Source organism: Chanos chanos, chromosome 9, assembly GCF_902362185.1.
Source record: "Chanos chanos chromosome 9, fChaCha1.1, whole genome shotgun sequence".
Taxonomy (NCBI): domain Eukaryota; kingdom Metazoa; phylum Chordata; class Actinopteri; order Gonorynchiformes; family Chanidae; genus Chanos; species Chanos chanos.
This window is the reverse complement of record NC_044503.1, coordinates 11,636,643-11,651,195: the sequence shown is the minus strand read 5'-3', so window position 1 is coordinate 11,651,195 and position 14,553 is coordinate 11,636,643. Positions and strand designations below refer to the sequence as shown.

Below are 14,553 nucleotides of genomic sequence, written 5' to 3'. Positions count from 1 at the left end.
TCCAGGCCGCACTGCAACGTTTATTCAACAGCATAAAAGTATGGCAAAAAAAAAATGCTCATTTTAACTGATCTTTTTTCGCTACACTTGTGAAGCCATATGGAAATTGTTTTCGTTCTATCAGGAAATGTTTTGGTCATTGATAAAAAAAAAAGAGTAATAATATAAACACACATTTAAAGCAGCCCATTTCTACTACAAGAAACAAAACGTAGAAGAAAAAGGAAAACACTAGAATGGTAACTCCGTCGCCTGTGTTTGACACTGGTGACCCCCCGAGATGACACCGATGTAACGATGGGCGGAGCCTATGAGGGAGTTGGGATCCCAGGCTCATTCTTCCCAGAGTCACTACTCTCACTCATCTGCCTCTTCAGTACCATCTCCCTGGCGACACAGGTCACCTGACCGTTTACCACCGTGTAGCTTCCAGTCCTGCCATTAAAACAAGTTGCGTAATCTTTAGGATGCTTATAAAACATAAGAGGTCATGAACCTCTGATGATTGCGTAATTATATGTCCTTTCTTAATATATAAACGTTCAATAAATATTTATAGACTCACTTCTGCTGGGGATCAGATCCGTTGAGCGTGCCCGGTTGGTTCTGTTTCCCAAAAAAGAAAGTGGACCACCAGTGGCCAGAGTCTTGCCTGGACAAACCTGGTGTAAAAAAAAAAAAAAAAAATGAAGTATGTCTTATGTCATTTTACTGAAGGTATTCAAGTGTCCCTCAACTTTTTTTTGGGGGGGGGGGGGGGGGGGGGGGGGGGGGATGTCTTACCTGGGGGGTGTGGAATGACTTCTCCCGTGTACTCCGAACTGCCACAGGAGCTGTTGCTGGATGTGGATCCTATGCGTCCTTTAATGTAGATACAGATCCAATTAGAGGGTCACCCAACTCATCCAATCAGTCAAACCGTATCAAAGCAGTTATGTAAACACTGGAGCTTACACAAATGGCAAGGGTATTCCCCTTCCAATAAAAAGGATCTGCCATCAAATCTATGATTTTTGTGAGTGTGTATGATTGTTTTGTGTGTGTGTGTGTGTGTGTGTGTGTTGACTGTTGGACTTACTTCGGTAGTAATCATGAGTGGCGATGAGGGAGCCGCTGGATGGAATTGCTGCCATTTTCTCCGACCTTCAAGCGTCAACTGTGCAATGATGGAAATGCTGCAGAGACAAAGACATGGTTGTAAGGGTTATCTGTGGAATAGAAATACTTTTGGCTGTAATGTACAGTATTAGGTCAGTTCACTTGCAGACACGCACAGAGTAATAGAGCCCTGTGAAAATACTGAGGGCAAAGCAAAAAAAACAAAGCAAAACAAGCAAAAGCACTCAAACAAGCCGTGTAAGTTCCAACAGAGTAGAAAGTTAACGTTGTTGCTCAATTCGGATTTGTCATTTCACATCATGTTCTCTTTATACTCAGAGAAAACTATGTATCCAGTCTATTTAGCAGGGAGGGGAAAAAAAATCAATCTACATTAGCTTTGGCCTTATTTTCTGTGTGGCACAAGCCTATGCCAAAAAATGTTCTCGGAAAAAAAACTCCTGTTTGGATGTGGAGTAACAGGGCAACAGAGCGTTTGCCTTAGGCTTTGAACACCATGTGTTTAGTCTCTGTAAAATTCTAGCGCTAAGCAGTGTAGCGTTTCATTCCCGACAGCTGCTGGTTAAAGACTTATGTTTCCTCTTGACATAGCGTATGTCACAAATCTTAGTCCACGTGTTTCAGTAGACTAGCTCACGCGCTGCAATTTGCGAGTTCAACCGGGCGGACCGGCTTCGCACAGAAACGTTTTGTGATGGCACGGTGGTCTCTAAAGTTTTTCCAGCAGCAGTGTACGGTGCCGACAAAACAAAAGACAGAAAGACCTTTTTCACTGACAGCGTCGTAATGACATGCTGTTGTCCTACAGAACCACCCTGCAAAGACGACAGGGCCAAAGTTTATTCTGTCAGCACTTATAAATCCCGAATTTCTCCATATGAACGTTAAAAGCAGTCGTTCTCCCACGTTTTTAGGCGTGCACGTTCAAAAGACTTTTCGAGCAATGTCAAATTCTAGAGAGGCTTAAGGATTTGAAGGTCGCGCGGCTAATGCGCGTCTGAGCTACGGCTTACAATACGTACATACGCAGTGCCGATATTGTTTTTGTTATGACTTGATGCTTTCTGTTAGTCGGACAACGTGCGAATTTGAAATATATCTGAAATATTGCCTTAATATAAAAATAATCAAAGAAGACAAAACCCCAGACACATCCACGAATGCATCAGAGTGTTTGCGACATTGGGGCAGACGAAAGCAGGCAAAATAAGTAAACATGCCAAAATGTTGATTAAACACTTCTGTTTCAGCATGTATCTGTAGTCCTACCTACTGATTACCTTTACTGAGGATGGACGAAGAATTTAGCCTTGATATTCTTTGATGAGTCGTGATATTCATACTATGATTAGAAACTGAAAAGAGGAGAAAATGTGAAGATGGATGCTGTCGTTTTCGATTAAAGAAGTATAGTGTCTCAAATCAAAGCGGCAAGCAAACTCACGATGATTCAGAAATTACTCATGTTGTAGTGTGATGAATAATGCGGCTATACTCAATTACACCACAGGATCCGTTCCTTATGGTTCCACTGTGTTTATACAGGGAGAACATGTTACCCAGTTCCATTTGGATTTTCCTCACCTTAGATTTGGTGTGTGCTGATGTTGAGAAAACACCACATGCGAGTCTGTATCACGGTCGGTCGAAAAGGCTTGATAGGGTAAACACTAGGCGACGGAGCCCATTTGTGGTAGGGTTTTGAGTAAGGCCCTCCAAGGTCCTTCGATGTTATCAGCTTCAAGTTCTGAAGTCAATACATGTTGCCGAAGCATTTATATTTTCTGATTACGTCAAGGACGTTGCCCTCCCATAGGCGTGGCTATGAGTGGCTGCGCTGAGGTATGTAAAGCAGGGCTGGCAGATTAACCCTGGCACCAAAATGTGCAGCTGTTCGTTTTGGATTGAATTGGGCAGGATAATTCCTTAAATAGAGACGTTTAACCTGTTTTAGCATTGAATGCGCTAACGTGGGCAAGAGAAAAGAACACTCACTCACTCAGTCACTCATTTTCAAAGCCCCTTATCCTAGTTAGGGTCGCGGGGGGTGCTGGAGCGTATCCCAGCGCTCACAGGGCGAAAGGCGGGGAAACACCCTGGACAGGTCGCCAGTCAGTCGCAGGGCAGAGATAAACACGACGATTAAAAAACAATAGTGAATGTTGTTGAGATGCAAGCTCATATGACATACTCTTTAGCAGAAACACGTATAAACAACTCCCTGGTGGTCTAGTGGTTAGGATTCGGCGCTCTCACCGCCGCGGCCCGGGTTCGATTCCCGGTCAGGGAACATAGCTTTTGTGTACTCTGATTTAGGTATATAAATAATACGGTATATCAAGCAGTTTGTGGGTGTGGAGCAAAAAGTGAAAGTGGTACTTAAAAATGCGAATTTACGACAAAAGTGTAACAATTCTTGTTCAACTTGTTATTTGCTGCCACCTAGTGTTTTACTTCAGGGTCGTACTCAGTACACATCTGTTATGTGTTTGAAAACAACCAAATGTGTCAATGTTTCGTATGTCTTCTTACTATCAAACCGAATTATATCAAATACGTTGTGTACACATAATGGAATAAATTACTTGTAAAACAAACACAGCAATTTCTCCATTTATTAAATTCTCCAAAAGAATCTACGCTCTTAAGTATTCTCCAAACCATCCAAACAAAATACAGTACTGTCGCATGGAATACATGGATTTATCTTCTCAGGCAAGACTGAGCATCTTGTTCACAATGTTAACAGCTCACATTCAGTGCCGAAACAATGCGGTATCAGGAGATGTAACAAAATGGCCATCTTTAACACCACGGTATAATTTAAAAAAAAGTGGCTGTTCCAAAGATTTGAAAAATTGTTTCACAGAGATCCGACATTTGTACATCAGTGATCTGGTATTACTGTGCAGCTGTATTCAGCTAACGGCTGCTCGTTGACGACGACCCTTCTAAAAGGATCCTAGTTTGCTACGGATTTCATTAATTTCATCCCAACAGCCCTGTTCACTGCTGTGTCCCAAACACACCCTAAGTAATTTCATGTTATGCATTATATAACCAAAAATATCAAACACCTTGGCAAAGAAAGATCATTAAAAACTACTAGGGAAACCATCCTTCATTTTAGCTGCAAAAGATTAAACTACTTTAAAGTAAAGGTCTCCTAAACCAAAGGCAAACTCAACAGGTAATCTACACGGGATAGTAAAGTATTAACAAAGCAGGATTTACGTAGCAGTCACAGTATTTTTTTTTTCTTCTGAGAGAAAGAAACAGAGAAAGAAAAGAGAACATTCTGTCTCTGAGTCATGGGTAACTTAACAGCGTAAGGAAAATCATCCATTTGTTTCAACCACAGCTGGTTCATTACCACCACAGACACAGGAAAAAAAAAACCCCAAAACAAAACAGAGAAATGGTGATAGGAGAGTAAATATTCCCCCTTAACACAATACAGTTTTGCCTCACACCCCACATTAAATGAACTGCATCTGAAAATTAGAAGAAACAATGAATTCCAAAATTACGTTAATAACCAATATACGCTCCAGTCAGTGAATGTTTATGCTCCGCAAGCAGGGCTCAGCTCAGGATGTAGTGTACTTCAGTTTGAGCAGTAGCTTCTTTCAACCTGAGTTAAAACCAGATTGATGACCAGTAATGAAACCAGTAATGAAATACTCTATCCTCCTGGTGCAACATTACTGAAGACACCATTTTTGTACCATTATACTGTCTGTCTTTTGGTTAAAATGTTTCATCTAATGTTTTTCATTCAATTAAAAAAAAAAAAAAAACACACACACACACAGTACATTCACGTTTTGTAACATCAGCCTTTTGGATTCGAAAATAAATTTAAATACATAACGATATTAAGGTAAACAAACTTAATTTGATTTTTTTTTTTTTATAACTGTCATTATATATGAGAAGTTCCAGTACATTAACAGAAATAAAAGTTCTGCAGGCTTTACGCTATGAAACGAATCATCTAATGAGGCTATGTTTTTTTTGTTTGGTTGGTTGGTTGTTTGCTTGTTTTTTTTACAGCATGTGCGCGGGGCTAGTTCAGAACATTTCTTTGCTGTGTTAAGTTTATTGGTACATTCATGTAAGCCGGGCGACGGTAAAGCTCTAGAGACAGTGAAGTGCACTGGGGGGGGGGGGGGGTTTGCAGGTTTCACAGGAGTCTCCGAGGTGTGTAGTGTTCTTCAGGTAGTGTTTTCGTTAGAAGGGTGCGTTGTCGGCCGGGCTCCTTTCAGACGGGGAGTGCGCGCTTTCTCCATTGGCTCTGTCCCCCTTCACTTTGTACTTTGGGGCGAGAGAGAAATAAATGCAGACAGGGTTGTGAAAAATGTATGCCAGCCATCAAATGATAGTTATTTTAAATCCATAAAGCAACGCTGTCAGTTTCTCACCTTCATGTTTTCCATCTTCTCCCCAAGGTTCTTAAATGTAGGTGAGTTTCTGTAAGAGGACGAGCAAAAAATGTACTTAGCAAACAGGAAAATGGCTAGAGAAAGCTCGTTCTTGATTCACCACTCATTAAATTCATGTATTAATCCTTGAACAAAACAAAAACAAAATAAAAAAAAAGGAAAACACACACACACAAAAAAATCCAATTTAAGAGACCCCAATGATGACTTTTCTGACATTCCTTTTGCTGAACTGTAGAAAGTGTGAGGCTTAAAGAACGGTCAAAAAAACAAACAATCAAACAAAACAAACAAAAATTTGCATGCTGTGTGTGTTAACATAGTTGCTTAAGAACCCAACAAAACGCAGCAGTGGGACATCAGAGCAGTCAGAGGGGGAAGTGACTTTGGTTTGGTTTGTTACTTTACCTCATTGCGGGCATACTTAAGGAGTGGCGCATGGAGCTGTAGCAGAGAGCAGAGTGGAGATAGAGAAGCAAAAGCATTAGAGCCTGCAGACAGCACCCACTGAGCAATCAGCGTGGGAGACAAGGGCATTCAACGACGCATTTAAAGGGGAAAAAAAAAAGCCTTCAAAACATCATTAGTAGTACAGAATTTAAATGACAGAATTTACAGAAGCGATAAGACGGTTCTCCGATATCTCATACTATTCGCAGAAGTCTGACCAAAACATTCAACTTACGTGTCAGACTAAAACAACACACGCGCGTGTGTCGTTTAGTCCACCCACCCGCGCGCCCGCTCACACTCACTTTAGTTCACTCCACTCACTCACTCCACTCACACTCTCACACCCTCACTCACACCCTCACTCACACCCTCACTCACTCACTCACTCACTCAACAAATTAACACCACATTCTACACTGTGGGTCAAAGGAAAGGGTAAAGGAACCTAATTTAAGTAGGAACAGAGGTTTGTAAATGATGGCATTCCCTCCTGGGTGGTGAGGTTGTTCTTACCCAGTTGAGTGTGAGTAAGGTAGAGCCCTGCAGTGCCCAGTGACAGCAGTAAGAAAAGGAAATGTAATCATCAGCAGACATAGATATTAATCGCAGAGTCAAGCAATCAAGAGGCATCAGATAAAGTGTGCGGGTGCAATGAGTTAGACAGAGCGTGAAAGTCTGGAGAATCTGTGGGAAGGTAGGTCTGTGTGGAAGAATTCAAATATCACAAAACGACAAAATGAGTCACAGGGACATTATCAGTACTCTGTCTTGTTTACAGGGACGGAAGCGCAGTTTAATATTTGGGATGTACTTTTGGTAAGTCACATTTCCTGTACACCATGTACAAAATGAGTTCTATCTCTCAGTTACTGATTAATTAAAACTTTTCACAGGCTGCTCTGATGAAACCTATGAAAATAACGTTTAGGCCTAGAGTTCAGGCCTCGGAACCCTGACAAACAATAACAGCAATTTAGCAAGCAGCGCCATTTCCATGTGTTTCCTGAGAAACCCGATTATTAGTTTCACAAAAATTCCTTAAAATGTTTGTGTGATAGAAAGACTTCACATTTAAAAAAAAAGAAAAAAAGAAAAAAAAAACTTTACTTATGGACAGCAAGTATTATCCAGGAAAAAACATCACTGTTTTCATTCTGGAATGATATTTCATAATTGCATTTTCAGCAAATATTTCAAAAAGATGCTTTGTGTTTTTATTACTGTAAATGACATGCAGAAGATCAGAAAACACAACAGTTTGAATACATGAAATCTGATTATTATACAAAAGGTGTGGTGAATAAAACAACCAAAAATTAAGTAAGTAAATGTAAAACACAATTAGCACTCTCTGGCAGTTCTAATCCTTGAGCAAAGGCTACAAAACAGAGCTATAGGGATGGCTACCGCTCCCCTTAGAAGACAGCGGAACTTTCTAGAAATGTGTGATGAAGGTTATCTAGACTTGACATCATGGAGTGGTGTGAAACTGGAAGGAGGGATGATGGGGTATATACACGGATGAAAAGATGGAAAGATAATAAGACTGAATGAAAGAGGTAGGAGTGCGACATGTGTCAGAGAAGCATACCTCATCTCTCCAAATTTACTTCTGATGGCTGAACCCATGCTGGAGAAAGCTGCAGATGTCACCTGACCCGCCTGAGAGAGAGTCTCCTGAGTCCTCTTATATCTACAGACAGACAGACAGACAGACAGACAGACGGACAGACAGACGGACAGACAGACGGACAGAGAGAGAGAGAGAGAGAGAGAGAGAGAGAGAGAGAGAGATGGTTATGAAAAAGGACTGAATGAGTGTTCCTCTAAGAACCTGCCAACGGTCTTGAGGAGGCTAAACGTCTGAGCACGCTGATCAGCAGCCACTGCACTGAAGCTGAGCATGTGAGTCTGGGCTAAAGGGGAAGCTGAGGAACACAGCCAAATACCAAACTGGCCAGAGTTGGAGCGTGAGAAACAGAGGGAGACACGAAGCACGAGACTAAAGAACAGTAAGAACAGGAATTCTCAGATTAATGATCATCAAACCATTCAACCGACTGTGACATATCAACAGCTGCTGCTGAAAGTCTCTAATCGATTTCTGTTGACTGTTTGGACCCTTTGGCTTTTGTCCATTGGTCACCTGCCCAACGGCTTTACAAAAGCGGCTAAGTCCTCGCAGAGCACATGCAGACAAAAATCCTAAACAGCGTTTTCAGAAAAACTGAGGTGAGAGAATTAAAAAGAAAAGTCCCTATACTCAGGTGTTTCCAATCATTCTCCAGATCAATACTTCTGGTCCACCGGACTCATGAGCGAGATGAACATTTGCGTTAACACAGCACTGCGTCCCATACCATTCAGATATTTTGCAAACACGATACTAAATACGCTCGTTTGAAGTCGCTGAAATTGGCTCAGAAAGTCTGAGAGGCCGGGAGAGGCACGTTGGACGAGGGCAAAGGTGCCGGCTCAAGGCCTCTGTCTGTCTGGGTTTTAAGCACGGCCCGAGGAAGTCAGCGTATTCTCCCTCCACGCTTGCCTCTCCTTCCCCTCTGGCCAAAGCGCCCGGCCAGAGTTCTGCGCATTAACAACCTTACCTGTGCCTTAAGCAAGCTAATCGCGGGTTACTGATCCAATTTAACCTCACAATCCTATCAGCTGACCCCCCCCACACACACACACCACACCGCGTGAGCAGGAGTCACCGCCTGCAGGGAGGCCTCTACAACGTCTTCTGATTTAGGTAAACAACATGTGCCACGCTAGAGACTTATTTGGGGGGGGGGGGGGGACGACACAATTTCAGTTTAACAGCATCTGTAACTGCATGACTAAATGGGCTATAGTTGAAATGTGACATTATAGTGAAATAGAAAAATATATGACTATCTAAACAAACAATCTTCATTCACATAAATCCAGAAAACGTCTGCTCTGAAGTGTAAATTACGGGGACATACACTAAGCCTCAAAGATGAATACCTGACCACTTTTCCGTGGGGTATTATGGGATAGGTTTGTCCCTGATAAAAGCCTTTTGAGGAGGGCCAACGACATGGGTATTTGTGTTCTTTTTAAAAACACTGGGGAGTGCTGTTTTCCCCAGCGAATAATCAACTACATTCAAGGTGTCACCAGAGATTGTCTGTGCACCAACAGTTCAAACAGACGGACAGACATGGTAAACACAAAAACAAACAGAACATTTACACACATTCAACCCCAGTCTCCTCAGAATCTAAACTGAAACCTGCTATAAAACCCTCTTAACGAAACCCAGCTAGTAATACCAAACTACTCTACTTTAGAAACTTTTGAACAGGAAAAATGAAACTTAACCTGAACGGAAATGAGAAAAATAAAGAGATGACAGCAGATAAATCAGACTCACGCATCAGAGTGGCGTATGTCCTCCATAGTGGATGAAGCTGTAAGATAACTACAAACACAAACGGCCACATTGTCATTTAATGAGACTGACAGGAATGTACACCTGTCACTAAATACACTAGGTATGTTATACATCCAGCTATGCAGACAATACAGAAGCAGTCCCTTATCAAACAATACTGTTACAGAATGAACTGTCTTTTAAATATTTGCAGTTTTAACCAATCTGGTAAGAATCCATTGGATTCTACAATGTGGCTTAGAAGAATGAGGAAATGTTATTATTGATGCAAAAGTTGCTTGGGTAACACACAGAAAAATAGCATGTTAGTACATGGGTTACATATCACTTGCACACACTACAAGGAAAACAGACATTAAACGTGTGTGCGTGTGTGTGTGTGTGTGTGTGTACACCTATGAGTGTGTTCTGACTGTGAAACAAACAGTCTAAAGACCCAATCAAACCTGTTTAATAGACTGTATGCTAAAGAAAAAAATTAGTTCTATGACGTTGTTGTACCATGTCGTAAAACAATATCTTCCTTGATACTGACTTCAGTTCTGGGCCTCTGAGGTTTTGAGCCCCGGTTAGAATGTAACGACTTTAGAGGTAAAAAAACAAAAACAAAAAACCAACAACAACAAAAAAAAACCCCAACAACTTTGAATTAACTTATGATAACATAATTTAATGAAAGACAACGGGGAAAAAGGACAATGTGGAACTAAACGGCGAAAGAGGAAACTGAATTTAAATTGACCCATGTAGTGCAACTGGTCCGTGTGTAAAGGGCTGCTGGGATTGAACCCATAATTAAGAACAAAACATTTCCAGGAATGTGTCAGCTAGCATATCAAACATATTTCTTTTCTGAAGCAGTCAAACCTCTATAACCAGTTTGACTCCTCTTTCTTGCCCAACACAAAAACACACACTTCTCTCCCATGTGAAGGACATATCACTGCTTTAACCAAAAAAAAAAAAAAAAAATGAATGAGAACATTGGCATATTCTTCTTGCCAAATTCTTTTTTTGAAGGGTTTTTGTTCGTTAGGCAAGTTTAATAAGTGAAACGAGGATCACCTCAAAAGTATCTTACTTATTTAAGAAGCAATACAAAAAAACCAAAACCTGTCTCCATAATGAAACTGAGCCAGCGCAAATTAGTAAGCTCCCAACCACTTGCAGCCAGCGTGTCATCTCAGAATGGCACTGTTTAAATTTAGCCCTGCTTCGTTCTCCGCATGGTTAATACATCTGTATTACTCACTACCAATTCAAAGTAATCCGTCTGTTTCTAAATGTGTTCACTTCATAGGTGTTAGACAGGTGTTACTTGCTCGGTAAGCCTAAGCACAGTTCTGTTCTGTAAAGTCTACCACACGATCTAGAACAATCTAGAGGACCTAACAGTTCACCTTGTCTGACATTCAGGCAACAGTTCAGGAAATCTAAAAAAAAAAAAAAAAAAAAAAAAAAGACCTCAAAGGTGGACTACTGAGTGAGCTGCATAATTTTTTTTAGGGGGGTTAATATCGTTTAGTCTGCGTTAGTGTTTAGGTTTTGGGAAATCACAAGGTTTATTGAAGAAGTTCGTCAGCTTAATGTCTTTGATACTGACAAATTCATTTAGGGTAATCATTTTGGAAACTGAAAGCAAAACGTGGTTGATACGTGTTTATTCATCACTGTATATCTAAAGCAGCGATAAATAAAGGTTTTACCCCTGAACCTCTACAGTGTAATATGACAGAAAGCTGTCGAACTCTAAAGGAGAAAGCTAAAGGAGAGGAGGGAGGGGCGGGAAGGCAGAAGTGAAAATGAACACAGGTGCAAGTAGCAGCTTCACAGCAGGTGCAACAATCACAAATCTGAAAGGAGGAAAAAAGAAAACGAGACAGAGAAAAACTTACAAATTAGACGATGTAACTCTATGATTCAACTCCCCAAGTGTCTCTGAAGTTCGTATATAACTAAAAGCAGAGATACAGGAAAACGTCTACGGTTGTGAATTACCACATAACAGGTCACCCAGGACAGACAGAATTACGGTAAACTTTAGAGCTTAAATGGGAGAAACGTAATGGTAGGAAAAAGAAAAGAAACCATATTAGTAAATCACACAGTAATGAACCTGACAAAAGTAAATATAGGAACGCTGCATTAGTACCGATTGTTGTGACCTATCATAACCCAGAGTTGAATTACTGACAGGCAGCAGGACCAATAGTAATCATTAGACCCAAAGAGTGAGGGGGCATGTGTGGAGGACCAATTATTGCAGGAGACAGCACAATGTCCTGAGGTTACTGAAGCTGTGCAGGGAGTAAAGACTTACGCGTTAGAAGACTGGACATCCTGCCAGCCTTTGGTGATGTTTTGTTTGAGTTCTTCTAGAGGAGTCATGCCCAGTCTCTTTTTCAGGTCCATTGCGTGTCTCTCCTTGGCAGAGAGCACCTGCCGCAATGTCTGAATTTCATCCTCCACCTGAGAGAAGAGGGGGGGAAAAAAAAAAACTCTCATCTCTCAATATACAATAGAGTAACTGAGTTATTATTGAATTGCTAAAGAATACGGGAAGTATTTAGTCCATTCACATCTTACCAGTGTCAAAGTGTTGCTTAAATTACATGATAGAAATGACCTTTTTTTTTTAACCTTTTTCTCGGTTTGGCATATCAAGTAACCCACTACCTCTCAAAAGGGTTCTCCTATCACAGCAGTCTCCTTAGTATAGGTGAGTGAGGCTGGTACACTTTTCCTTCAGCAAGCATAGACCCTGACACCCATAGACCCATCTTACACTACTCAACACACTGTGGTCAAGCAACACAAAGTCCTTAGAGGAACGCACTACATCCCTGATATCATCCTCAGCTACACAAGAGCCAAGGACAGAGCGACATCCAACACAGAGTGGAGGAATAATCCCAACAAACACATCTAGTCACAAGAATAGACAGGAAGTGTGTCACAGCACTGCAGTCTAAGACAGAGTTTCTCAGATCCACCCCATTGAAACCCAGTGGACACACCTGATACAACCTGTCTGTCGGTCAAACCACCCTTACGCCATTAGGCGAATGAGTAACTGTCATATTTTTCAGCAGAATTTTAAAGCCAAAGCATTCCTTTGTTATTGCAGCTTTAGCGCTTCAAAAAAATGTTATTATTTAACACCGTGGCGTATCAGACGGGATGTGGCGGACAGTGGGGTGACGGGGTGACGCACCTTACTGAGCTCTAGTGTAAGCTCCTCCACCTCGTCCTCCGTCAGACCGGGCGGCATTGACCCTCCACTGGCTCCAACACTGGACATCGCCGGAGAGTCTAAAAGCAGGTGGGGGAAAAAAGCAGAAAGACAGTGACGCTGCGCATATCAGTGGTCATTATTTGCATCCAAACGCCCAGTTAAGGCACAAAGACTTCTGTGTTCTTAGACTCACTGAAGATATCATACACTGACATGACAGAGCAAAGCTGGTTATGACTCAGACAATAAAAGTCATCCTTAAGAAGAGCTGGACTCTAAGGCAGAGGACAATTCTGCGTGTCAATGTCGCACCTTAACAAAGATATGTGATTCTGGTGCACTGTTTTTTGTCTTTGTTTTTTTTTGGGTGGACTGTGTTGGTGAAAAGGAAAGTAAAACGTAGCAAGTGTGGTATCACTGAAGGAATAGCTCAATCTTTTACACAAATCCTGTGAGGTTTCACTATACCATGTCCACTGGAAAACTATGAGAGGACAAGTGTTTAGAGAGCCAGATAAAATCCTAGCTCTAACCCCAGCGTCATGTGGCATGAGTGACATAGGTTTGTCCTTCTAATGTAGCCAAAAAAATGCCAGCAAAGAGGAGTGAGGCGGCATTGGGCCAGCTAGCAAATTAAGAGCTAGCCTATTAGATAGCAATGACATCTTGACAAGCTATAAGAAGGACCACATGTAAACGGTAGAGACGCCGAATCTTTCCGTTTCATTCGTCTAAACAGGTATACTGCTTCTTTAAATGTCTCTCAATAAATATCGCTAGCGTAGATCTTCTGTCTTTGCTCAGCTATCACTATCTAGCGACCGGATAAGCAGACAGCCTGCCAAACCGCAGAAGACACCTGCTTCTCTGGCGTCCAGAGTAAGCGAAATCTCATAAGAGAATTCCTTACCTTGGTTAGGAGAGTCCATTTTCCGTCCAAGAGCGACTTTCGATGATTACTTTTGATTTTATCTCTAGAAATATCACACCAAATGAAGTGCAATATCAGTTTTACACCTCCACAACAGACTGGGATTTACCACATCGAACTCGGGAACCTCTCGCTTTCATTTGCCCAACAAGCCTCGCTCTTCCGGGGCACTGCGATGACGTAATCTCTCTTCAAATTAATCCATTGTGAAATGTATTGGTAATAAACAGTAATAGATTAAGGCTATAACTTTTTACATGCATATGTGAGGGCTCGCGTAGCACTTATTTGTATTTGATTCGGACAGCTTTACAAATACCTATGATTGTCTTGCAATATGCGTCACGTAAAGGATGTGGACATGATAACTGAACGCTTTCTGTTTCCAGTGCCACCGAATTAATTCACGACGACGATAGAAAAAAAAGGAAAGAGTGTTGTGCATTATTTCCCCAAGGACGAAATATAGATCGAGTGACACCACCGTACATTAGCTCAAGAAAGCTAGTGATCGTTGCATAGAGGTATTCATCGAGGGGATAACGTCAAGAGTTATGGCGCATTATACGCCTCCGCTCCCTTCTGAGAAAAAGTTAGCGCTAAACTGACGCCCTTCAATCACAGTCTCTTCTATCTCGCTGAGCTTCACAGAAGAACTTGTTGCCCTTGACAGCTACATCCCGAGCTCTTCATCAGATACTGTCCAGTGGGAAATATGATCTCTTTGGGGATTCAGCTGACAATCTCACCAGTCACTCAGTTTCTTAAGAAGTCAGAGCTGTCAGCTGTCAGACTGATCGGGTGACATAACTGAATTAATTCAGTGCTATTTTCACAGAATTTTATTTTGATTTGTTTGAAACTGCTTAACAAGAACATTCTTGACCACTGTTGAGCTGCCTTGACACATTTCAACTCATTTATTAAACTGCTTATTTCATACAAGCAAACT

General features: G+C 41.5%; 2 protein-coding genes and 1 non-coding gene across 5 annotated transcripts; 1 reads left to right on the top strand and 2 right to left on the bottom strand.

The window, feature by feature from the left end:
• On the bottom strand, positions 1-2,858 carry ppdpfa (pancreatic progenitor cell differentiation and proliferation factor a). Its single transcript, XM_030783969.1, has 5 exons — positions 2,704-2,858; positions 1,079-1,175; positions 784-861; positions 566-662; positions 1-435 (listed from the first exon to the last, which is right to left on the bottom strand). The coding sequence occupies exons 2-5, from the start codon at positions 1,131-1,133 to the stop codon at positions 309-311; spliced, it is 357 nt and encodes a 118-aa protein (XP_030639829.1). The 5' UTR covers positions 1,134-1,175; positions 2,704-2,858; the 3' UTR covers positions 1-308.
• A 479-nt stretch (positions 2,859-3,337) lies between these two features.
• On the top strand, positions 3,338-3,409 carry trnae-cuc (transfer RNA glutamic acid (anticodon CUC)). Its single transcript has one exon. It is a non-coding gene; the product is annotated as a tRNA-Glu (tRNA).
• Positions 3,410-5,047: 1,638 nt separating this feature from the next.
• tpd52l2a (tpd52 like 2a) lies at positions 5,048-13,714 on the bottom strand. 3 transcript variants are annotated; one of them, XM_030783922.1, is made up of 9 exons: positions 13,581-13,714; positions 12,650-12,747; positions 11,756-11,904; positions 9,415-9,462; positions 7,609-7,710; positions 6,531-6,557; positions 5,973-6,008; positions 5,544-5,592; positions 5,048-5,436 (listed from the first exon to the last, which is right to left on the bottom strand). In XM_030783922.1, exons 1-9 carry the CDS (start codon positions 13,597-13,599, stop codon positions 5,353-5,355), a joined length of 612 nt encoding a protein of 203 aa, XP_030639782.1. In that variant the 5' UTR covers positions 13,600-13,714; the 3' UTR covers positions 5,048-5,352. The 3 variants fall into 3 exon arrangements, with proteins under 3 accessions (XP_030639782.1, XP_030639783.1, XP_030639784.1); XM_030783923.1 differs by lacking the exons at positions 5,973-6,008; positions 6,531-6,557; XM_030783924.1 differs by lacking the exons at positions 5,973-6,008; positions 6,531-6,557; positions 9,415-9,462.
• Positions 13,715-14,553: the final 839 nt, after the last annotated feature.

Bases quoted from the DNA above. Each gene is read 5' to 3' on its own strand.
- ppdpfa (XM_030783969.1), bottom strand. From the start codon at position 1,133: ATGGCAGCAATTCCATCCAGCGGCTCCCTCATCGCCACTCATGATTAC. The intron at 663-783 runs GTAAGACATCCC...TTTTTACACCAG, and splicing joins AGTCATTCCACACCCCCCAG to GTTTGTCCAGGCAAGACTCT. The intron at 436-565 runs GTGAGTCTATAA...TTTTAATGGCAG, and splicing joins GGATCTGATCCCCAGCAGAA to GACTGGAAGCTACACGGTGG.
- tpd52l2a (XM_030783922.1), bottom strand. The intron at 7,711-9,414 runs GTGAGTCTGATT...GTCTGTCTGTAG, and splicing joins GACATACGCCACTCTGATGC to ATATAAGAGGACTCAGGAGA. The intron at 5,593-5,972 runs GTAAAGTAACAA...GTCCTCTTACAG, and splicing joins TTAAGTATGCCCGCAATGAG to AAACTCACCTACATTTAAGA.